Source organism: Prunus mume, linkage group LG2, assembly GCF_029339155.1.
Source record: "Prunus mume cultivar Tortuosa linkage group LG2, ASM2933915v1, whole genome shotgun sequence".
Lineage (NCBI taxonomy): Eukaryota > Viridiplantae > Streptophyta > Magnoliopsida > Rosales > Rosaceae > Prunus > Prunus mume.
The window spans coordinates 1,519,769-1,542,596 of NC_142699.1; the positions used below are offsets into that span (position 1 = coordinate 1,519,769).

The window sequence follows — 22,828 nt, forward strand, 5'->3', positions numbered from 1 at the left end:
ATGGGTTTTGGGTGTGTTTATATGTTTAAATAGTGCTTGAGTTTTTTTTTATAATCTATTTTGGGTGTTTTAAAACTACTCCTTCGTATTTAGATTAACTTTTTTTTTATAATCTAAACTACATGGAGATTTCTCACACATACACACACAAATATGATTCCGTGGATATTCAAACTTGAGATCATTGATATGCAAATCAAAACCCTTTCCTAAACCCGAATTGGCTTTAGACTAACCCCTTTTAACTGACGACTTTTTGGCCTGTATAATGGATGCATCCATCTCCTTTTTCTCAAAAAATAAAAATAAAAATAAAAATCAATCAATCACAACACAACCATTAGTTAGTCAGCATGCTCATTCCCAGCGCAAGCCCATTCTGCATAAATGGGGTTTAACAGTTTCTTCCAAAACTGCCTCTTTTTCCTCTCACTCGCGGGCACTCTGTCTTCTACAGTGCAGCCCCTCTCTTCCTCTCATTTCCTGTCTCTCAAACTTTGTCTTCTCAGGCCATCACAAAGGTTCTGAAAACCCGTCCCTCTCGTTCTCTCTTTGGTCTGCCTTCTCGGAGCTCCACTCAGTGCAAGAGAGGGCGCTGAGTTTCTGCAAAGTTCTTTGCAAAGTATCGGAGAAAGAGGAGAAGAGCTTGCTGAAAATATTCGCACAAGTCGAAAGGTTTCATATTGGAACACCTTTTTCATGTATTTGTTGAATTTTTTGGCTTTTCAATGTTACATATGATGGGTTGTTAATCCCGAATTGAATGATTGATGGGTTTTGAAAATCTGTATAAAATATTTCTTCGTCTGGGTGGAATAAGTACTGCGTTTGTGTTTTGATATTCTGAATGCATTATGTTTTGTCAATTTAATTATATTTTGTTTGTGAATGAATTATTAATTGTCCGAAGAGCCATTTGTCCAGCTGAGACGATCAGCAAGGTTTATGAGGCTGTGGAGTCTCTAGCTTTAACCAAAAAGGAGACCAGAGAGTTTCTACAGAAACTTGTAATCCTTTTAGGCATAACGCTTGAAGTATTCTGTGTTTGAGGAATACTTATGAGAAATCTATTCACCTGAAAGATGTAGTATAAGGAGCTCTAGTGTGAATAAATACTGAAAATACAATCTTTATCTAGGATAAAAAGCTCCAGTATAGGTCACCCATGAATCCTTGGTTGAAGCAACCATGAATCAGAAATTTTACATCTGCCAAATTTTTGATCGAGTCTGTAATAATAATTTCATCCCATGGTTATGTTTATTTTATTTTATTATATAATTTCTTATAGTTTTATTTGATTCTTTTAATGATTGAGATGAGATAGTTTTGGTCCCAGTCTCAGTGACACTGGCATAAATGGGTAATTTGTGCATTTGCAGAGAGTGAAAAACAGCAGGCTAACTGAGCAAAATGTGGAGGCGAATGGTATTTCTGCCATCAGCTCAGCTGCAAACCCTTGCCTCATCATCAGCCTCATGGAGATCCTCATGCCTCAAACTCAGCTTTCAACCCCTCATCTCTTCATCTTCCTCTTCAATGATGCCATGTCAGAGATGCGCTGCTCTCTCCTCATCCCGCGCCACCTTCACTTCCTCTTCCAGTGCATCTGCCTTTGCTACAGGTCACGAGCACGATGACATTGAGGCTGAGAATGAGGTTGACAACTTAACTACATCTTCTTTATATTTTTTGTTGCAATTTTACAGTAAGCTTTAAGATAATGAAGTTTGCTTAGTTGTGGGCTACTTAATGATTTTGTTTCTTGTATGTTTATACACGGAGGAAGAGTACATCTGAACCGAGTGGAACTTATTGTCAAAATAATGTGCAGTTGCAACAGAAACTAAATGGGGCTCGTGCAGATGGTTCAAGGGATCCCCAGCAGAGCTCAAATCAGTATAATCAGAGTTACAATGGGGTTTTCTGGAGAAACACAGGCAACATGAATAATGTAGTTCAACAAGATGGAAATTTTAGTGGGCATTATCGGCAAGAAAATGGAGGGCTGCTGCAGACCCCTAAACTGGATGGAAGAAATTTAGGAAATGGTAGTATAGAGAATCCGTATGCATCTCGGCAGGAGGGATCCATAGAAGTCAGACAGAACTCAAATGCTTTTGGTTTACAAGGCAATTTAGGGTCTCAGGGAAACCTAAATCAGAATTATATCCAACATTTTGCACAAAATCAGCAAAATTTAAATGGTTACTACACAAGGAATGACGTGATGCATCATCAGAACTCTAGTTATGGACAGTATCAGCAGAACCCTAGTTGTGGACAATATCAACAGAACCCTATTTATGGACAAAATCAGCCGAATCCTAGTTATGGAAAATATCATCAAGCCCCTAGTTGTGGACAATATCAGCAAGGCCCTACAAGTTATGGGCAGCTAAGCCAACATGTTGGACAATATCAAACAAATCCGGATCCTTTTCAAAATACAATAGTGGATTCTCAAGTAGCAAGTGAGTCTAAATCTGAAAGAAAGCTTATTGAGGCTTCTGAAAGTAGCCCATATAGTGGTACTCTTGAAGAGTTGGATAAGGTTTGCAAGGAGGGCAAAGTGAAGGAGGCTGTGGAGATCTTGGGTATGCTAGAGAAGCAACAGGTTCAGGTGGATTTGCATCTATATTTTCAGTTAATGCAGGCATGCGGGGAGGCTAAAGCTCTAGAAGAAGCAAAATTTGTTCACGAAAACATTACAAGATTACTGTCTCCCTTAAACGTGAGTACATACAACAGAATTTTGGAGATGTATTCCAAGTGTGGTTCTATGGACAGCGCATTTATGGTTTTCAACAAGATGCCAAACCGCAATTTGACATCTTGGGACATTATGATAACATGGCTTGCTAAGAATGGCCTTGGGGAAGATGCCATTGATTTATTTACTGAGTTCAAGAAAGCAGGTCTGAAACCTGATGGCCAAATGTTTATTGGTGTTTTCTATGCCTGTAGTGTATTGGGAGATGCTACAGAAGGACTGCTGCATTTTGAATCAATGAGCAAAGATTATGGCATTGTCCCGAGTATGGATCATTATGTGAGTGTAGTAGATATGCTAGGAAGTACAGGCTATCTGGAAGAAGCTTTGGAGTTCATTGAAAAGATGCCATTGGAACCTAATGTCGATGTTTGGAAGACCTTGATGAATCTCTGCAGAGTTCATGGGCAGTTGGAGCTCGGGGATCGGTGTGCTGAGCTTGTTGAGCAGCTAGATGCCTCCAGCTTAAATGAGCAATCAAAGGCTGGCCTTGTTCCTGTAAAAGATTCAGACCTTGTAAAGGAGAAAGAGAAGAAAAAATTAGCATCGCAAAATCTTTTAGAAGTCAGGAGCCGAGTCCATGAATATCGAGCAGGAGATACATCTCATCCTGAGAATGATAAGATTTATGCTCAACTTAGGGGTTTAAGGGAACAAATGAAGGAGGCTGGTTACATTCCAGAGACTAGATTCGTGTTACATGACATAGATCAGGAAGGCAAGGAAGATGCTCTGCTTGCCCATAGTGAGAGACTTGCTGTTGCTTATGCCCTCCTCAGCAGCCCAGCTCGTTCACCTGTTAGGGTAATCAAGAATCTTCGTGTTTGTGGTGATTGCCATAATGCATTGAAGATCATCTCAAAAATTGTAGGCAGAGAACTCATCATGAGAGATGCTAAGAGATTCCACCATTTCAAAGATGGCTTGTGCTCTTGTCGAGATTATTGGTGAACAACATGAAAGTTGATTTATCTCAGGTAAAAAAAATTTCTCTCAACTTTCTTTTTTTAAACGACAAAGTTTTTTATAATTAAAGTACTTATAATGCAGCTATGAGAAAAATAAATATTTATAATGATATAATGCTTTCAAAACTGTTTGGAGGAAGTGGATATGGGGGTGCTTGAGTAGCTAATTTTTCAGTCTTAATTAATGGGAGATGAAGGGTAAATTTGGAGCATATAGAGGCTTAGACAGGGAGATCCTCTGTCTCCTTTCTTATTTACTGTTGTGGTAGATGGGTTGAGTAGGTTGGTGGAAAGAGCTAGGGAGTTGAATACGATAAGGGGTTTGGTAGTTGGAAGAGAAGAAGTGGAGATTTCCCATCTGCAATCGGTTTGCAGTGTGTCTATCTATTATTACTCTTCACTTTTTGTATTCCTGTTCGTGTGCCAAACAGAATTGAAAGTGTGATGAGGAAGTTTTTGTGGGAAGGAATTTTGGAAGGAAGAAAGATCATTTGGTTAATTGGGAATAAATGTTGCAGGTAAAGGAAAAGAGGGAGAAGGGGGGGTGGGGGGCGCATGGTAGTCCAATTGCATTTGTGCAGACTTTTCTTCTTTTCCTCTGAGTTGGGACTTCAGTTTTCGTATACACTTGAATGATCATGAGGTGGGCAGTTAGCAGAGCTATTGCTGTCTTAGAGATTGTTTTATTGGTGCAATCTCGGCCAGATACAAGAATATGGAAGTTGGAGTCTTTAGGAGTGTGTTTTGTAAATCTTATGCAGAAAAATTAATATATAACTCTTCTCTTTCTTTCTTTTTCTTTTTATTTTTGTGGCTTCGTACAATTTGGAAGGACAAAGTACCTCCAAAGTTACAGGTGTTAGTTTGGATTATAGCTCATGGGAATGTGAACACTTGTGATGTGGTTCAGTGGAGACAGTCTTATTGGTAGCTCTCTCCCCACTGGTGTGATGTGTGATGTGTAGTAATGCTTCTCAGACTTCAGATCACCTGTTGTCCCATTACTATGACCTTGTGGAGAAGACTGGTTAAGGAGACCAATTTGAGATAGGCAGCTCCAGCCTCTTGTTTTGCATTATTATGTGAGAGGTGTAAGTTTTTTGGGTGGAAAAATGTGGGCTTGGTGTTAGGGAGATGTGCTATCATCGTAATCTTTTGGGTGGTGTGGATGGAGAGGAATAGAAGAATTTTGAGGGTGCAAGGGACAAGAGGTGGATCTTCTATGGGGTAGAGTTCATGTTTGGGCGTCTCTTCAGGCATCGGTATCTTCAGAGTTTAGGATATTTCTTTTCAAGCTTTGTTGTATGATTGGAGTTCTGCTATATGCTATTTTTTGTTGGTCTGCTGCCATGCATCTTTATTTCTTAGCTATGTTCTAGAAAGAAAAAAAAAAAAAAACCTCTCTCGCACTCACTGACTCTCTCACTCTCACTCTTGCTATCTCTCAGCTCCCAAATAGTCATTTTGTGATTTTCAAGTCTCATTTCTTCAGTTTTTTTCCATGTACGTGTTGGTTTTTGTATTTGAATGGATACTTTATGAATGGGTTTGGACATTTTGATTTTGCCTGCAATATGTTTGATTACTTATGCAATAGTGGCTTTTTTCTTCTAAAAATATTGAAAGTATAATTTTGTTTGGTTGGATATCTGCTGAGTTGGATATTGGTATTTCTTTTTGTCACTAAAATATTTTTTCATAGGGTTTTTTTGGGTCTGTTTTTCACAGGTTATGTTCTACTTTTCACAAACTGATACTTCAGGAACGGAAGTATAATTTTTGTTTCACTGCCTTAGCAGAAATAGAAGTATATATGTAGATTCTACACATACTTAGAAGAAATAGAAGTATAAACTCTGTATAAAGATGCATATGACCTGGATGGTTTGGCCCTGTTGCTCTCTCTAATGGTTTTCTAGCTATATGTTTCCTGTTCTTGATTCCACATGTTTATGAAGTGGATTTCATGGAAGCAAATTGCAATTCCCCAGACTGAGTGCTTTGATGGTATTTCAAATTTTCTTGACAGATTTTATGTACTCTATAGTATGGGAGCTAACCATGGAGCTGTAAATATATCCTTTGTGTGGTAAATTTGTAATGAAGCAAAAGAAATTGGATATGATTCTAACTTCTCTGCTTTGCTGCTTCCATTTCTGCAGGATTGATACCAACACCAGAGCCAACCCCTGCCATAGCTGCTGCCATTAGGGAAGCTCTGAAATGACCATTTTGACATGCTTGTGGGAATTTTCTGCACGGAAATCTGGCTGACCTTTCATTTAAGCAGAAGAAGATTCATATATGCATGCTAGCACCATTGGCTAATGCTCCTCAAGTAGTGGCCTGTGGACATGACAGCAAGTACAATGCTGCATGGATGTACTTTGACATCAATGCATGTAAGATTTTTTTAAGTTGATAAAGGAATGATGACTAGCTGGGAATTCATAATTAGTGAGTAAATGAATTTGTTTAGATTAAGAAATAATTAGTGAAGATTAGACTATGGCAGGGATGTAGTTTCGCATAAACACATACAGATATATCCACTAATTTATGTCATATGTTATTTTTTATTTTATTAGAGTTTGTTATTTTGTGAGCATCATGAATATTAGAGTTTGTTATTTTTTGAGCATCATGACAGTGCAATCGGCGACGTTGTAATGGGCGTTAAGGACTAATTAGACAAACCTTTGCCATCATGCTGATCTTTGGAGACTTTGATTTTGCTCTACCTAATATACATGGGCAATGTTGTTGATATTTTTTATCCTCATAAATCCCTTAGTGAAGTTTCTGCTGGACCTATGACTTATGGCACTACCAGATTGAATCTACTTGGTGGGTTCAGGCAAGAGACCTAAATGGTACAGCTGATTGAAAAGTTGCTTGAACTTAGTTTTGGAAGGCTGCATACCTCTTGCCCTGTTCCTTCCTACTATTAGAAAGATTTTGGAAGCTTCATTTTGTGTGTGTTTGTTTCTGTTGAATCCAAGCTTATGAAACTGTTAAAGAATATGCAGAGGGAGAAGGGCACAAGATTAGTTTTACTCCCAAACAAGAAAAACGGCCCAAATGCACCACTTTTGGATTTTAATTCATGAATCTTTGCATAGAATGGCAGAAAGATAGCGGTGTGGCATGATTTTTGTTTTGTTTTTCAATATAAGCGATATTAGAGAGATCGATCCTAAGACTTAGGATGTTTGGGGGAAATGTTTTTAACCACCTGATCTATAAGACTCTTATGGCATGACATGATATTATCGGCCAACAGGTTGCATTTCATAGTGGGGCCTTTTGCTTGCTTAGGGTTCTAACCTTTTCATTGGGCTTATTACAACATTGAAGTGGTGAGACCTGGTTGCCAATGACCCAATCGATTTCATTTCTTCAGGTTCAGGATATACAGTTCGGTATGAGCGACCATTGAATATCTATGGCTCTGTCTTCTTTTCTTCTATGTTACTTGTGCCCCTTTTTTGGCTTCTTTACAGAAAAGAACAAAGCATATTTCTAAAGGAAAAAAAAAGATACACACATAACTTGGTATAAAAAGTGTGCGATGATTTCGCCCAAAAAAAAACCAAAAAAACAAGTGTACGATGAGATAAGTCATTTTGTGCCGTTGGATTCATCTAATGGGCGATATCAAAAGAGCCCTTAGAAGAAACGGGCTCAGGTAAGCTGCACGGCCTTTAGAAACTACTCGTCAACTTTTTGACCCAAAAAAAAAACGATTGTCGACTTATTTTTCTTCTTCTTCTTCCTCTTGTCTCGCTCTTTCTCAATTGACGAGAAGATGTGGAGGAACTCGCTGAGATTCTCGCCCAAGCTCGTAATATCCAACAACTCACTGCACCTCTCTTCCATTTCCTCCTCGGCAGCGAAAGACGTCGCTCGACCGCCACTGCTCTCTCACTCTTTCTCCCAATCCTACTCTTACTCCCCCTCACCTTCACCTTCAGATTCTCTGAAGCTAGGGTTTCAGCGCCTCGATGGATTCCGAGCCCTCTCGGCGGCTACTGCTGTTGATCTCGCGTCTGGGGCCTCCAAAGCTTCGTACTGGGCTCGCCACTATGGTCGCTGCTATTGGGAGCTCTCCAAAGCTCGCCTCAGGTACACATTTACACGAAATTCTCATTCTTTTCATTTCTATTAATTTGAAAATGGCATTTCTGGGTTTTTATTCATAATTTTTTGAAACTGATTGTGAAGTTGGGTAGTGTTTGTTCTGATTCAAATTGTTAATTATTCAGTCCTTTTTATGTAGCAATAGAAGAGTAAAAGAAAACATTGCGTAATTGTATTCTATAAAACGTGATTCTTTGATCGCTGTTACAGAATTTTTTATTGATATTTTGTTACTTCTTTGATATGGTAAAAATGGTATCATTTTGGAAGAAGAGAATTATAATAGTGGGGGGTGATTCTTTAATATGTGTAATTTTTTATTAGAAACAAAATTTTATTTCAATTACACAACATTACAATTTTGGTGGACAAGTTGTCCACCTTAAACAGTAAAACAATGAAAACTAGACTACAAAAACAACTCATTTTCTTCCACAACTAACATACTGGTGCTTGTGAAGTCTTAAATTTTTTCACTTTTAATCCAGCATGCTAGTTGTTGCAACTTCTGGAACTGGATTTGTTCTTGGAAGTGGCCATGCCATTGATTTTTCTGGACTTTGTTGGACATGTGCTGGTACCATGATGGTTGCAGCATCTGCTAATTCTTTAAATCAGGTTTGCTCTTTGATGACAGCTTTTTTCACGCACACACACACTTGTATATATATAACTTTTATATTATGGCAGTGTTCACCATGTTCAGTCAAATTTTTTATTTTTTATTTTATTTTTATAATGCAGTTTATTAGTTATTTAATTTTTGTCCATTAAGCTTCTATCTGTCAGATACAAGTAGGAATGAAGCTTAAAGCTGGGACTCTGACTATATAGATTAATTAGAACCTTTTCAAGAGGAATGAGTTCTAAAGTTTTATACTTCTTTTAGGGGTGCAGTTTATAATTTTCATTCTTTAGATTGAATATAGTCTTTGTTTCTTATCTCAGAAAAAAGAAAAGAAATATGTAAGCCGCAATAGTCACATTTAGATTTTGAGGTCATTAAGCTATTTGTTTTAATTCAAAATTGAGTTTGGTACTTGAAAAGCTAAAATGAGCCTTGGAAGAATGCATTCTGTTATCTTTATCTTTTGTTATTCTGTTTTTCCCTGTTGATAAGCAAGTGCATGAGCAACAACATTACTTTACAGTAAAGGTTTACTTTCCTATTGAGGTTTTATGTTGATGAATGTTTACATGGAATGTATATTATAGGATACAGGATTAGATAAAGCACTTCCAAATTCATTTGATTATCTTTATAATGCTTACTATATGTGCAGTTTCTTATGCTATACTCAATTATTGCTTCACGTTATTGTCTTATTTTCTCTTAATTATGTTGATAAAGAAAATAACTAGGGAGAATGGAGTGAGGGTATAAAAGGCATCTAAGATAAAGCATTAAAGGAATTCCATACTTCTGTTGAGCGATTGTAGGACTTGTTTTCCTGCCACTGGTAAACATTTTTTCAGCAGTTGATGCTGAGTTGGTTTATGTTGCTTGAGTAGTTAATGGCTCATTGCCTGCAGTATCTTTACTTTTTTATTGTTAACTTTTTGGCTTGATTAGGTGTTAAATCATTAAAAATTGTTTGCTTTTAGGTGTTTGAGAAGAATAATGATGCTAAAATGAATAGAACGAAGCAAAGACCACTTCCATCAGGACGCATTACAATACCTCATGCAGTCACCTGGGCATCTGCTGCTGGTTTTGCTGGCACTGCTTTGTTGGCAAGCCAGGTGGCCCCATGAATTAACACTTCCTTCTGTAAATGTTATATGGCAATAATATTCTGATTTCCATCGCATGCAATATTTGGGGGCTAATGTTGCAACTTTTATGGCAAGGTTGTTGCAGGCTAATATGTTGGCAGCTGGACTTGCAGCTTCAAATTTAATACTTTATGCATTTGTATATACTCCGTTGAAGCAGATTCACCCAGTAAATACATGGGTTGGTGCGGTTGTTGGTGCTATTCCTCCACTTTTAGGGTAATATGCCCCCTGATTTCTTTGAGCTACATGCTTCCTTCAGTAGACTTGTTGTAGGAGCTTTACTTATTGATTTGGCTATTGAAAACTTATGTTTTCAGTTAACTCATGGCAGCTGTAATGTTGGTTGTTGCAACATATTTTTGTGGCTGAAAACTGATCATTGTTCTCTGTAATCCCCACTAAGCTTTTTCTTTTTGTCTTTTGGTGAAACAATTCCCATTAAGCTTAAATAACAAACAAGTTTGATTTTCAATATTAAAAATTCCCACTGTTTTATGCAATAGATTTATACATTTGACTGCCCATCCCCCAAGTATAGGTGAGTGGGTATAGTATGATAATTTTGATTCTTTTATTTATACCTGAACCCTTATAGAGATCATTTAACAAAATACTTGATGTGCAGTTAATATTTTCATTAAATGGTGGGTGGTGAAGTAGGACAAGTGGGTGGAAATAGCGGCACTCTTAACTAATACAGTGCTTGACTTCTTGAAAGATTAGCTCTTGTTTTAGCATTGCTTGAAGTCTTTTGTTTCTCCTATATATCTTCTGAGCACCAGGGTGGTGCCTCTCCACTTGATTAAATTGTTTGTTTGAAGGGAAAAAGGGGAATATGTGATACTTGGGCTACAAAAGAGACCTTCTTACCTCTTTCAAATATTGAAATACCCACTTTCCTCATAATGAAATAAATATGTTATTCAGAACCGACTATTACTGCATTCTGACTCAAGATTTCTCTTTTTGGCTTTCAGTTGGGCTGCAGCTGCTGGCCAGGTTTCCCTCAATGCAATGCTTCTCCCAGCTGCTTTATACTTTTGGCAAATACCTCATTTTATGGCCCTTGCATACTTGTGCCGTAATGACTATGCCGCTGGAGGGTATGGACTTTCAGTTCTTTCATGGTCTTACTTTAAATGTTATGTCATTAGTGGAACAGATCCACCTATTGTACTGGGAAAGTGTTTCAGAACATGGGTTTTATTTCCTGCCTTTGATTTCATGACATGGGCCTTATTGTTCATGGAAATAATTAATCAATATCCAATTATGCCCGATGAGTTCAAGGCAGAAATTCCACCTAATCCTGAACAATTTTCAGAGCAAATGGTGTGAGTAATCTGTTTGTGATCCACTTTTTCCCCTTCCAAATGATTAACTAGACATTTCAGAACGTGTGATCAAGTTATTGTCTAGATAGATAATCTATGGGGCGGGTGGGATCTTTGTATATGTGACAGTCCACCGATTATTGATTTACTTCCCTCGGTTTGTTTGGCTCCTTCCCCTTAATCCCTTTTTATTTGTTGTATATCCAGGTTTAGGATGCTCTCCCTTGCTGATGCTTCTGGTCAGAAAACAGCCTTAGTAGCTTTAAGGAATTGTGTATACTTGATCCCTTTGGGATTCTTGGCCTATGATTGTGAGTCTGAATACTCGCAGACACAATAACTTCTTCCTTTTCTAATCTTGTTTCAATGGAAGTTTTATTTGTGTTGTAGTTTTGTAGTTTTATCTGTGCTAGTATACTTGTGAAGCTACTTGAGTATTTTTCTTCGTCTCCCTTTTCAACCAATGGTAGGTCAATTTTGTTTCTTAGTGAATAAAAGAATTTGTGTCCATTATTTGGGTGTCAACATTGGTATGCATTAAATTGAAAATAACAGACTTAGATGTGATTTACAATTTGTTAAAGCATGAAATATCATATTTTTTAATGAAATAGGTTGTTATGTGTCTTAGTTCAAAAAATTTGCCCCATTTCATGTCTGATGTGGCTGTATTCAGATTAAATTTTGAGGCCTTACCTATTTTTTGCATGTTTCCTAAGATTTTACTCTTAGAGGTGTAACAAATCTGACAAGTTATATTTGTTATTCATGGTTTTGGTTGATTTCATGTCACTGTTCCTCTTGTATATCTTGATACACTTAATTAATTTGTGGCCCCTACCGATGACCAATTGTATGATATTGGGACAGTTGTTGATCATCTCTTCTATAAGTAGTTGATTAATTGGACATGCCATCTTGATTACTCTTTTGGTCATAAAATGACTATGAACATCCACGAGTGAGATGTATAATCTTTGGTCACTAATTAAGCAGGAATAGTTTAAGGTTGGGGCTTACATCTAATTCCACCAATTTCATCTCTTTGTCTGCAGGGGGTATGACTTCTGGATGGTTTTGTCTTGAATCTACTCTTCTTACTCTCGCAATAACTGCAACGGCATTTTCGTTCCATCAGGACCGCACTACACATAAAGCTAGGAAGATGTTTCATGCCAGCCTTCTGTATCTTCCTGTATTCATGTCAGGGATTATGTTTCACCGTCTCTCTGATAATCAACAATGCCTTACTGAAGAGAATTCAGAGAGTAGTGTTGAGCTTTCATTGTCCTCACAAGATAGAAATGTCAACCAGAAGAATAAGTTGAGGAATTCCACAGATAGGACACAAGTGCGGCCACCTGTATCATATGCCTCTATTGCACCATTTCCATTTCTCCCGGTTCCTTCGTATGTTTCATCGTGATCGTTGATATATTTCTCCCTGGCTTTGTACAATGAAATGCCGAAAGCTGCCCAATAAAGGTCTTTTTGTTCCAAGTCCAATATCTATTTACCCAAGTAAACCTCTCCATGAAAGGTCGAAAGCCTGTATTTTGTTTGTTGCAAGTCCCAAAGTTTTTTCTTGCAAATGTATTTCTTGCTTTTGAAGTGTTGAGGTTTAGGTATTTGAGTTAGTAATGCATTGTTCGTTTGCAATTGCAGTATACGAATAAGGTGGCCGTCTATTCATAATTATAGAAGAGCAGTTGCTCAATCGTCAAGTATTCTTGAACATGATTGGTCTCAGCATTAACATTGCAACATAAGAATGCATTAGTCTTATATTTTAATATTAGAAAAATCGCAAAACGGAAAAAATGTCCCTGCGGATCGAATGATATAGTTGTAGAATTTCAGAATTTCTGTTTAAACCAGTTACAACCGTACAACTAAATGTGGACTATGTTGTCTTGGTGTTAGACACCACTTGGGATTAACTGTTCTACATCATCTTGATAGTTTTATTTTGGTCTTTGTATCATGCCCATAAAAGATCTCGAGAGCTGTCTCAAAACTGTTATTATGCACTCCTTACACAAGAGAAGAAGTGCATGATGGCCATTTTTGAGTGCTAATCAAGATTTTCAAAGGTGAGGCGGTTTATGTCTAACAAGGTGAGGCGCAATCCTTGAGGGGTCATGGCATTTAACGTATTGAATTATTATAATTACAAATATGAAACAATTATACCCAAGTAATTCAATGGAAAATCGCTTCCTCTAAATAATAAAAAATATTCAATCTTTTCTAATCATAGTGTTTGTACATCGGAATTTGCAAAGATTATAATACCCGAGCTTGTAGAATAAATAGACTGATGATTGACCTTTTTTATAGGTCGAGACTGATGACTGAAACTTAGAATCAAGTTCTGAGTGTAAGGGGCTCTTGATATGAGTGTTGGCTGCCCTTTAACTTCTATAGTGCTCCTTATATTGACTTCCTTGAGAAACTTTACCTTCTCTGATGCTACTTTGATACTTTTATCACTTTTCCCCAAGATTTCTGGGTTGTGTTGAACTGTTGATTTGCATATCTTCATTTCAAGATTTTTCTGTAATTAGGTACACTAAGGGGACGTTCCCTTTCTACCCTCTGATTGTTTGAGATCTGGCCAATGCGATTTGTGCTGTCACTTGATGCTCCGGTTATATCTCACCTTCAGCCTCCACCTATGACTTGGCCGAAGTAACGTGCCCATTTGCATTTCGCATACAGGCGTAAAGGGTTGCAAGAACTATCTTGCCATACGAGTCTCTTGTTCAACAATCAGACCAGCTGAAACCAGGATTTTTTTTTACTCTCTTATCTCTCATCACTTGTCTAACCTGTGCAGATCCTTCCCACTCTTTTACGTATGCAAATATGTTAGACAGCTGAACATAAGCACCAGAGTTCCCAGAATCAAGCTCAATGATTCGCTCTGCCATTTTCTTGCCAAGATCCTTGTGTTCATGAGCCACACAACCTCTTAAGACTGAAGACAATATGCTTGCATCTGCCTTAAAAGGCATCACTTCAACTAGATTCATTGCTTCCTCGAGGAAACCAGCGCGGGAGAAAAGATCAATCATGCAAGCGTAGTGTTCGATGCCTGGATCGATATGATAATCCTGTTTCATCTTATAAAACCATTTTCTTCCCTCTTCAACCAACCCACAATGGTCACAGGCAGACAAAACCCCTGTGAAAGTAATTTCATTGGGTTCCACACAAGCAAGCCTCATTTCATTGAAAAGAGCTAGTGCTTCAATTCCATGACCATTTGTAGCGTAACCAATCAACATAGAATTCCAAGCGACTTCGTTAGACTTGGCCATTCTGTCAAATAATTCTCGCCCATTTTTAACAAAACCACACTTGCAATACAAATCAACAAGCGAGTTGCAAACAATTTCATTGCAATTGAGCCCGATTTTGGTAGTTCTAGCAAAGACCTGTTCACCATATTCAAGCGACGATATAGTAGCACATGAACTGAGCGCACTAGCGAGGCTAAACTTGTCCATCCTCAAGTCCAGCTTATTCATCTGTCTGAAAAGATCTAATGCTTCAATCGGACAGCCATTTTGACTAAGGCCTACGATCATCGAATTCCATGATATCAAGCTTTTACTTGGCATTGCCTTGAAAATCTGTTTCGCATCTTCTACTCTGCCGCAATTTGAATACACAGTGATCATAGAATTAAGCAATATTGTGTCAAAGGCTTTGAGCTCACTAAACAATCTGCAAGCGTTGTTAGGACTTCCACGCTTGGAGTATGCATCAAGAATAGCACTAGCAACAATAACATTACCAATCAGCCCAACTTTGCAAGCATGTGTGTGCATTTGTTCAGCCTGTTTAAGGATGCCTGAGATACTAATGGCAGTCAAAACACTTGCAAGCGTAAATGAATTCCCATGAACACCATTCTTCAGCATTTCACTGAATAGAACTAATGCTCCAATGTTTTCATTACTGTTAACATATCCAGAAATCAATGAATTCCATAATGCAACATCTGGATTACTTTTTGTATCGAAAATTCTTCTTGCATCGTCCATTCTACCACAGTTTCCATAACCTGAAATCAGGGCTGAGAGAGAGTAATCATCTGGTTCCTTCATCATATTGAAAACGTGGCTTGCACTATCTAAATCCCCACACTTCCCGTACAAATTAATCAACGAACTAGCCAAAACAGAGTCAAATTCCACTTCATCAATAAAAATGCGTGCATGGACTTGCTTACCACAACCAAGCGCAAACAAATCACCACAAGCTCCAATAACAGTAGCCAACACAAACTTATATTCATGTGACAAAGTCAACCCGTCCGAACTCAAATCCTGGAAAAGCCTTAAAGCATCTCTAGGGCATCCCTTCTTGGAATAACCATGAATCATAGAATTCCAGACAACCCAATTTCTCCTAGGCATGTCATCAAACAAACTATGAGCAATTTCCAGCTTACCCACTTTTGCAAACCCGGAAACAATCAAGTTCCACGTAAAATCATCCTTACGGGGCATCTCCTCAAACAACTGTAAAGATTTTTCTAGGTCCCCAGATTTTGTGTAACCTTCAATCAGTGTGTTCCACGAGAAACAGTTTCTTTGGGGCATATCATCAAACAACTTCAGTGCATCGATCATCCTACCGCATTTCACATACATTTGTAGAAGACGGTTTCCGAATGCAACAGCAGAATTTATGATACCTTTTTTGAGACAAATAAGGTGGAGCTGTTTTCCTAAGTATATTGAATGGTGGGTGTTGCATGAATGCAGTATGCGAAACAAAGAATGCACGTCCATGCTCATTTTATTTATTTTTTAACTAATTACAATCTGTCTATCTGTTTGGAAGAAGTGTTTGGTTCAGTTCACCGCTGGGGCGAGCGGTTGGCAGCAGTTCGTACCTTAAAGTGGCTGATTGGGTCCCCTTTGTGGCGATCTCTCTCTCCACTTGTGACTTTGGAATTTTTATGGTATTGGGTGCGCAATATGGGAGGCCCGCAATTCAATTATTTGGGGTAACTCTAGAGAGAGGGAGGCCTGATGTTGTTGCTCAAAAGGCCATGCAAAAACTATTCAAGTTTTATAAGGAGGGAGCCAAGTGATTTGATAATATTTTCTCAGCTATACACTCTGAGGTTTTGGCAGCTAGGGAACAAATGTTTGTTTTGAAAGTGATACGCTCCAAATCGTGACGGCGCTTAAAAATTCATTATTGGATTGATTCCAAATTGGTCCAATAGCGGAGGATAGTAAATTTATACTTTAACAGGTTATTGGAGTATGTTTCATTCATATCCGTTGCACAACTAATGGAGTGGCTCATAGAATTGTGAAATTTGCTCTAAACATTGGCAATTTTAAGATTTGGTTTGAAGAACCTCCTGATTTTATTATTGATGTCTTCTTTGAGGATTGTAATCTATAATTTTTATGACTTTCGCTTTAGGGGGAGATGGGGTGCCCTATCAAGGGTAAGGTTCCCTCTAATTGCTATGCGGAAGGTGAGTAGGCTATTTAATTAGTCCGATGATTGAACACTTATGTGTAGAACATTTTTTTTGAGAAAAGTCACTTTCGGTCGCTGTAGTTTGCCGATGTTTCCACTTTGGTTCATATAGTTTTAATTTTGTAATTTAACCCTATAGTTTGATTTTATCATAATTCAATGAATGACACATCCAAATTTCCATCCAATTTTATCCAATATTTTGTCCAAAATACCCCTCCTAGTAAGAGAAATTTGGACGTGCCCTCAATTGCAATAAAATGCCAAAATTGAAAACCACAGCATAAGGACTAAAGTGAAAATTTCGTCAAATTATAAGGACGAAAAGTGACTTTTAACTCCTGGTAGATAAAAAGGAAAGTTCATTATCATTTAAAATAATTGATAAATAAATAAAATATTGTAAAGTAATTGGATTAGGAACGTCCATCCGAACATATATTTGGTTGAGACACGCAGGGCTGTCCAGACTCAAAGGACTCCAAGAAATGGCTTCAATTACAGGTGATCTTCTGCTTCTCAATCCATGGCGTTCCTTCTCTTATCTCGACCAGAACGGTGCGTTTCCCTGGACTCAGACCAAGACGAAGGAACATAAGCAGAAGCATAAGTTCACACTCTCTTCCAAAACGACTAGGAAAGGTGTCGTTTTGGCCTTGCCTTTCGACCTCTCCCCTCCTCCCATCGACCACGACCTCCTGGTAAGTGCCTCCCACCTTTTCCTCTGTTTGTTTTCTCGAGAATTAGAAAAAGAAACTGAAGCACAACAAGAATGTTCAATATTTCATGACAAAATGAACGGACTGTTAGCAGGACATTGTGGCAACTGAAGGGGCAAAGGTTTCCGATGATGGGATTGTCGAAACTTTCGATAACGATGACCAAGCTTTTGATGCAGCCTATAATGGTGTTGTGGTGCGTATTCATTACATTATTTCAGTTTTTGCATAGTTTGTGAATTGAATGCTTGTGTATTGTAAGCTTTAGAACTTGAGAATTCAATATAAAATGTTAGATTGCACGATTTGTAAGGTTGAAAATGGTTTAATGATATCCTTGACAAGATGCATTTTTCGTCCTTGGCAAAATTTTTGTTTTTTTGTTTTTCAAATGGGTGTCTTGAGAAAAGTGATGGTCAAGTTGCTGTTTTAGTTATATTAAGGTTTGAATTCTCTGGGTTCACTCTCAGCACTGCTGGATATAGATTTAATCACTTGCCACCATGTAAACAGCTGGTGCTGATTGAACCTAAAGACCCATCACTGGGAATGGATAGTCATAAGATTGATTCATACTTGTGTTGTGTGCATCTTACTTTTGGCCCGGCTTTATGACATTGATTGTCTGCTCTTATGTCAATACTCAAATAGAGCGTCAATTCTTTGAATGGGGTTTAGGTGGCATCACTTTCTTTTGTGCACTTTTAGCAACTGAATAATGGTTGTTTTCATATTTATTGAGTGTGCAGCCATTAATTTTGTGACCACATCTAATTATTCTGAATCCATGTAATGCCTCAGGTAGCAGACCTTTCACATTTTGGACGGATAAGAGGTATATTATCTTTTCCTTTACTTTTCATAAATATATATATCAACTTGTGTTGCATATTGGTATTATTGTCCAATAAGGATTAGTATTGCTTACCTCGGAGACTAGCCCAATGTCCTTTATATAGAGATATGAGATTCTATTTCCCAATACATTCCCGTAAAGAACTGAGAGGAACAATCAAAGTGGACCAGTAGTCCAAAATAAATAAACTTCAAACTATATGATGTAAATCAGTCTTAGTAAAAGAACAGTAAAAAATGCACCTACCCAAACAAAACAGCACAAGAAGCAGACAACTACAGTCAGGAAAACCTAAGAAAGAAAGGACAATCACAGAAAGCAGAAGAAACTGTTGACATGTGTTGAAATACAATAGAAATAGCAATTTTTTATTAGTAGAATTTTATATAGTTGACTTTGTTTAATTTTATTAGGTTGGTTGTTTCTCTTACTTTGTAAATCATTGTAACACTTTAAATACGTCTTAGATGGAGAAGAATAGATATTCAGAATTTCGTCTATAAAAAGTAGATATTCAGAATTATTTCCCCATATAGACAGAAACCGGCACCCAAAGCGAAGCCCAAAATGTAACTTATCCCATAGATATTATAATGAATAACTCGCAAATATCCCACAGATAAATATGGAAACCTGTGCATAAATATCTCATACCGTATTTGGCCCCAAGTGGAAATTTCTCTAGTAAGGGGAAACTTATGCTGAATGTTGTATGTGGAATTCAAAGCCATAACCGTGTTGAAGTGCTCGGCTAGGTCTAACGACTGTCTAGAAGGTTACCTCTCGTTTAGAGCTGTTGAGGGACCTTGGCCTTTGCTCTAAGACAGTAGGTCGTTTGGCCTGATGGCCATGCAGCTTACCAGTCACCAAGTCAAGCTCGTGTAGCCAAGTTAAATGGAGTCAGCCTCCGTTTGTTTAACTTGGATATGCTCTGTGAGCATACAAGTAGCAGTGCTAAAGAGATGCATCTTTCTCTCACATTAATATTATTTGTACTAATTTAATCATATTGTCATCCTTTTGTATGGAGTTCATAATCTTTTGCTATTTGTTTGAGAATTAGGGTTGTCATGTATTTATTGTTTACTTGTTTGAGGTAATGCAATCAAATTTATGTCAAGTCTGTAGTATTTGGCTTTGGCGGATGCTTTAATGTGTTTTTCCCTTGTGCATATGAATATGTGGCCTCATCACGAAGTTAGCGGAGAAGACCGTATCCAATTTCTTCACAACCAAACAACTGCCAATTTTGAATGCCTTCATGAAGGACAGGTATTTTTGGTCGGATGTAATCAGAAGTTGGTTGCGTATGTGCTGTTGACGCAATTTTCTTCTTTTGATTTAATTCTTATATGTATACAATCATACAGGCTTGAGTAATAGGATTTCTGATTGAAATCCGTAGGGATGTGACACCGTTTTTGTTACACCAACAGCTCGGACAATAGATATTGCACACGCGTGGATAATGGTAATCTTTCTTTTTCATAATTTTTGTATGCTGTTGATTTCCCTGAAGTTTAATAGTGTTCATGTTTTTTTTCATCAACTTTGTTATTTATATTTTATTTTTGTGTTCCCAGAAAAATGCTGTACTGTTAGTGGTCTCACCTGTGACTTCGAGAAGTATCTCTGAAATGCTGAATAAGTACGTGCATCTTCTTTTTTAAGTTCTTAGTGTTGTTTTAAAAAGCTTTGAAAGATGGTATCATCATGTATACCACAGTCCTGTTATGCCCAGCTTGCAATTCTCTCTCTCTCTCTCTCTCTCTCTCTCTCTCTCTCTCTCGGGAGTTCTTATATTTTGGTGAAGTGCTTCATACTCACTTTCAATGTCATTGAATTTTTACGAAGGCATGGAAATTTAAACAATCAGACTGAGATGAATATCTGGCATGACTGTGGGGCCAAGCAGTTCTTTAGAGAGTTTCTTACCTGTCCAATTCAGCATGGCTACTGATAAAGATTTTGTTGACTTACATTTGGTGACAGTGGGAATTTTCTCAACTGCAATATTTCTTTTTTTTTTGAGACTTGAATGATGTGGAGTTAAGGGTGGACATGACAGTTTTCTAGGCTGGTATAAGTTAGGGGAGAGCTGGCGGATGTTCAATTGATAAACTTTTATTGGGAATAAGTTCCATGTAGTGAATCTTATCACTGGGCCATTTTTTCAACAGGTACATATTCTTTAATGACAAGGTAGAGATTCAAGACATCACTAAGCAAACTTGCTTCTTTGTTTTGGTGGGACCTAAAAGCAACCAGGTAAGATTTTTTAAATTTTTTTGTACATGTGGCAAGCATTATTTCGGTCTTTGATCTTGCTTTTCACTAAGCTGAAGCTTGATGATGTTAATTGTTTATCATGAAATGAGAACAGATAATGGAAGAGTTAAACCTAGGTGATCTTGTTGGACAGCCATATGGCACACATCAGCATTTTAGTGTAAGCATCAATAATGTATACGAGTGTGTTGTACTTATTGATTTCATCTTCTTTAAGAATAACTGTAGGAGAGATGAAATTTAAAGTATTATTTTCAAGGGAGATTAATAAGACATCCTATTACTTTGCAGGTTAACGGGATGCCTATAACTGTGGGTGTGGGTAATGTCATTTCTGAAAAGGGTTTTTCACTTTTGATGTCACCAGCTGCTGCTGGATCAGTCTGGAAAACGATTCTGTCACAGGGTGCAATTCCAATGGGCTCTAATGCATGGGAAAAACTAAGAATTTTCCAAGGTAAGAATTTTTTATTTAGATGTTGGCACTTATCCCCCATTTTTGAATGAAAAATGGTTGGCTACTTACCTGTAAGGAAGAACTTCTCCCTCACCCCTGAGTGACCAATTCACGGAAATAAATGGTGAAAGTAATGTGGCTCACCCATTTCACAACATTAAATCATCATAATTAACAACTTTAATGTGATTGAACCCACTACATTCACCAACTCATACAAAGTTATTGGTAGCACCTTAACTGTAGGGAGAAAGTGCTTCCTCACCAAGGAGCTAAGCCTGTCCATGTTTAATTTCGTCAATGCTTTGACTGATGCATTATGATATGTTTGCTGTTACCTATTTTATATTCTTAACTGCCAATTTAGTTTTCTTTGACAATTTAATGTAGAAAGTTTTTTAGAAGTTGCATTTCAGTGGAAACACTTTTTTGTTTGCTTGTTTGCTATTGAAAATAATTAAAACTTGAAATTGGATGAGTTCTCGTCTGTAATTTCCATAAACAGGCTCGCAGTGGACATGCTTCATATGTTTTTGGGTGTTAAAACAGAAAGACATATTCCTTTGTTTTCATATTTTTTTCCCCTCGTGCACTAACAACAAATAAAGCATTATCATGGAATGGAACAACTAATTAAATATAGAAGCATGTAACCAAATGTTTCTTGACAATAATAGTAGTGTGTTTTAGTCGTTTAAAGTTCGGTTTTCTGTGATTTCTCTTGTGATCATCAGCCCAGATTACTTTTTGCAGGAAGGCCAGCTCCTCAGAAGGAGCTTACTAATGAATATAATGTCCTGGAGGCTGGTCTCTGGAATTCGATCTCTTTAAACAAAGGTATCATACTCCTTACTCTTTAATGCATCTCAAAGAAAATGAGAAAATAGCTGGTCTAATTCTGTCTTTTTGCAGGGTGCTACAAGGGACAAGAGACTATAGCTAGACTCATAACATATGACGGAGTTAAGCAAAGACTTTGGGCGATTCGTCTATCAGCCCCGGCAGAAGTTGGCAGCCTCATTACAATTGATGGGAAAAAGGTAGTAGTTGTTTCACTCTCTAATATACTGTTCAAATTTTGCATGTCAAATATTTTTCTTGTCATTATCTTTATAATAGGGAAGAAAGCAAAACCTCCATTCAACTTCCTGAATAAATTGGCCACGGAATTTAACACGAAGTCACCTTCAAAACTTTAAATAGATAATGCTTAAGAATTTTTTTTCCTTCCCTGGAAAATGTCACCAGTATTTTATGTCAGTGGTCGAGTATAGAAAATAAAGGGCAAGATTCAAGGCTGTGTCATGACAGCTTGTGAAATTTTCACAGGTTGGGAAGCTCACAAGTTGCACATCAGGAAGAAAGGAAAATGGGTATTTTGGTTTAGGCTACATCAAGAGGCAAACTGTTTCAGAGGGAGACACTGTAATTGTTGGAGATGCTGTTCCTGGAAGAGTGGTAGAAGTACCTTTTCTTGCTGGGCAACGCTCACCGACAAGGAGCTCAAGTTCTTGAGGTGCATTCATCCTTTAGACCATGAATCTCAAATCCAATTTATATTCGGGCTTGATTTTAATTGTTCTCTACCAATCCAAGACACAGAGGTGTTGTAACATTAGGGAAGTAAAATTGTTATGAAGCTATTCATGAAATAACATCAAATTATATTTTCGTGTTGTTTTGTGCGAAAGAGGGGCTTACTTTTATGTTGATTGGCTAGAGTCCAGGCTTCCAGTGCTGTGGCACACTAATCTAGGCGGGTTTTCTGTTGTTGACCTATCAACTTCATCTTCATCCTTGGTGCCAGATTCATAAAAATGTGAAGTTGTCGCTCTTGTTAGCCATCTGAAACCCCAGTTATATAGCTACCATGTGTAAAGCTAAATTTTTAATTATGTTGACTTGACATGATATTCCAAGTATATTTCAATTATAAAAGAATATCTCTATATTTTCTTTTGTTGATAGCATTTTGGGTGTCTGCCTTTCGGTATTTAGA

The 22,828-nt window shown here is 37.6% G+C and overlaps 4 protein-coding genes across 6 annotated transcripts; 3 read left to right on the forward strand and 1 right to left on the reverse strand.

The window, feature by feature from the left end:
• Positions 1–376: 376 nt before the first annotated feature.
• MEF8S (Pentatricopeptide repeat (PPR) superfamily protein) lies at positions 377–6,325 on the forward strand. Of its 2 annotated transcripts, none has more exons than XM_008220555.2 (4): positions 377–675; positions 1,383–1,659; positions 1,835–3,750; positions 5,904–6,325. In XM_008220555.2, the coding sequence occupies exons 2-3, from the start codon at positions 1,414–1,416 to the stop codon at positions 3,722–3,724; spliced, it is 2,136 nt and encodes a 711-aa protein (XP_008218777.2). In that variant the 5' UTR covers positions 377–675; positions 1,383–1,413; the 3' UTR covers positions 3,725–3,750; positions 5,904–6,325. The 2 variants fall into 2 exon arrangements, with proteins under 2 accessions (XP_008218777.2, XP_088903494.1); XM_089047368.1 differs by having other exon boundaries at positions 534–675; positions 1,790–3,750.
• Positions 6,326–7,462: 1,137 nt separating this feature from the next.
• Positions 7,463–12,731, forward strand: COX10 (cytochrome c oxidase 10). The gene is made up of 7 exons (XM_008220556.2): positions 7,463–7,866; positions 8,370–8,499; positions 9,487–9,624; positions 9,743–9,876; positions 10,638–10,763; positions 11,202–11,305; positions 12,050–12,731. Exons 1-7 carry the CDS (start codon positions 7,550–7,552, stop codon positions 12,418–12,420), a joined length of 1,320 nt encoding a protein of 439 aa, XP_008218778.2. The 5' UTR covers positions 7,463–7,549; the 3' UTR covers positions 12,421–12,731.
• Positions 12,732–13,652: 921 nt separating this feature from the next.
• LOC103319064 (Pentatricopeptide repeat (PPR) superfamily protein) lies at positions 13,653–15,947 on the reverse strand. Its single transcript, XM_008220557.3, has one exon. It carries the CDS (start codon positions 15,803–15,805, stop codon positions 13,760–13,762), a length of 2,046 nt encoding a protein of 681 aa, XP_008218779.2. The 5' UTR covers positions 15,806–15,947; the 3' UTR covers positions 13,653–13,759.
• Positions 15,948–16,938: 991 nt separating this feature from the next.
• On the forward strand, positions 16,939–22,780 carry LOC103319065 (Glycine cleavage T-protein family). 2 transcript variants are annotated; one of them, XM_089045921.1, is made up of 13 exons: positions 16,939–17,209; positions 17,319–17,423; positions 18,029–18,062; positions 19,282–19,355; positions 19,489–19,554; positions 19,667–19,731; positions 20,264–20,351; positions 20,467–20,532; positions 20,664–20,829; positions 21,583–21,666; positions 21,742–21,869; positions 22,159–22,345; positions 22,550–22,780. In XM_089045921.1, exons 1-12 carry the CDS (start codon positions 16,997–16,999, stop codon positions 22,342–22,344), a joined length of 1,275 nt encoding a protein of 424 aa, XP_088902047.1. In that variant the 5' UTR covers positions 16,939–16,996; the 3' UTR covers position 22,345; positions 22,550–22,780. The 2 variants fall into 2 exon arrangements, with proteins under 2 accessions (XP_088902047.1, XP_008218780.2); XM_008220558.2 differs by having other exon boundaries at positions 16,940–17,209; positions 17,322–17,423.
• Positions 22,781–22,828: the final 48 nt, after the last annotated feature.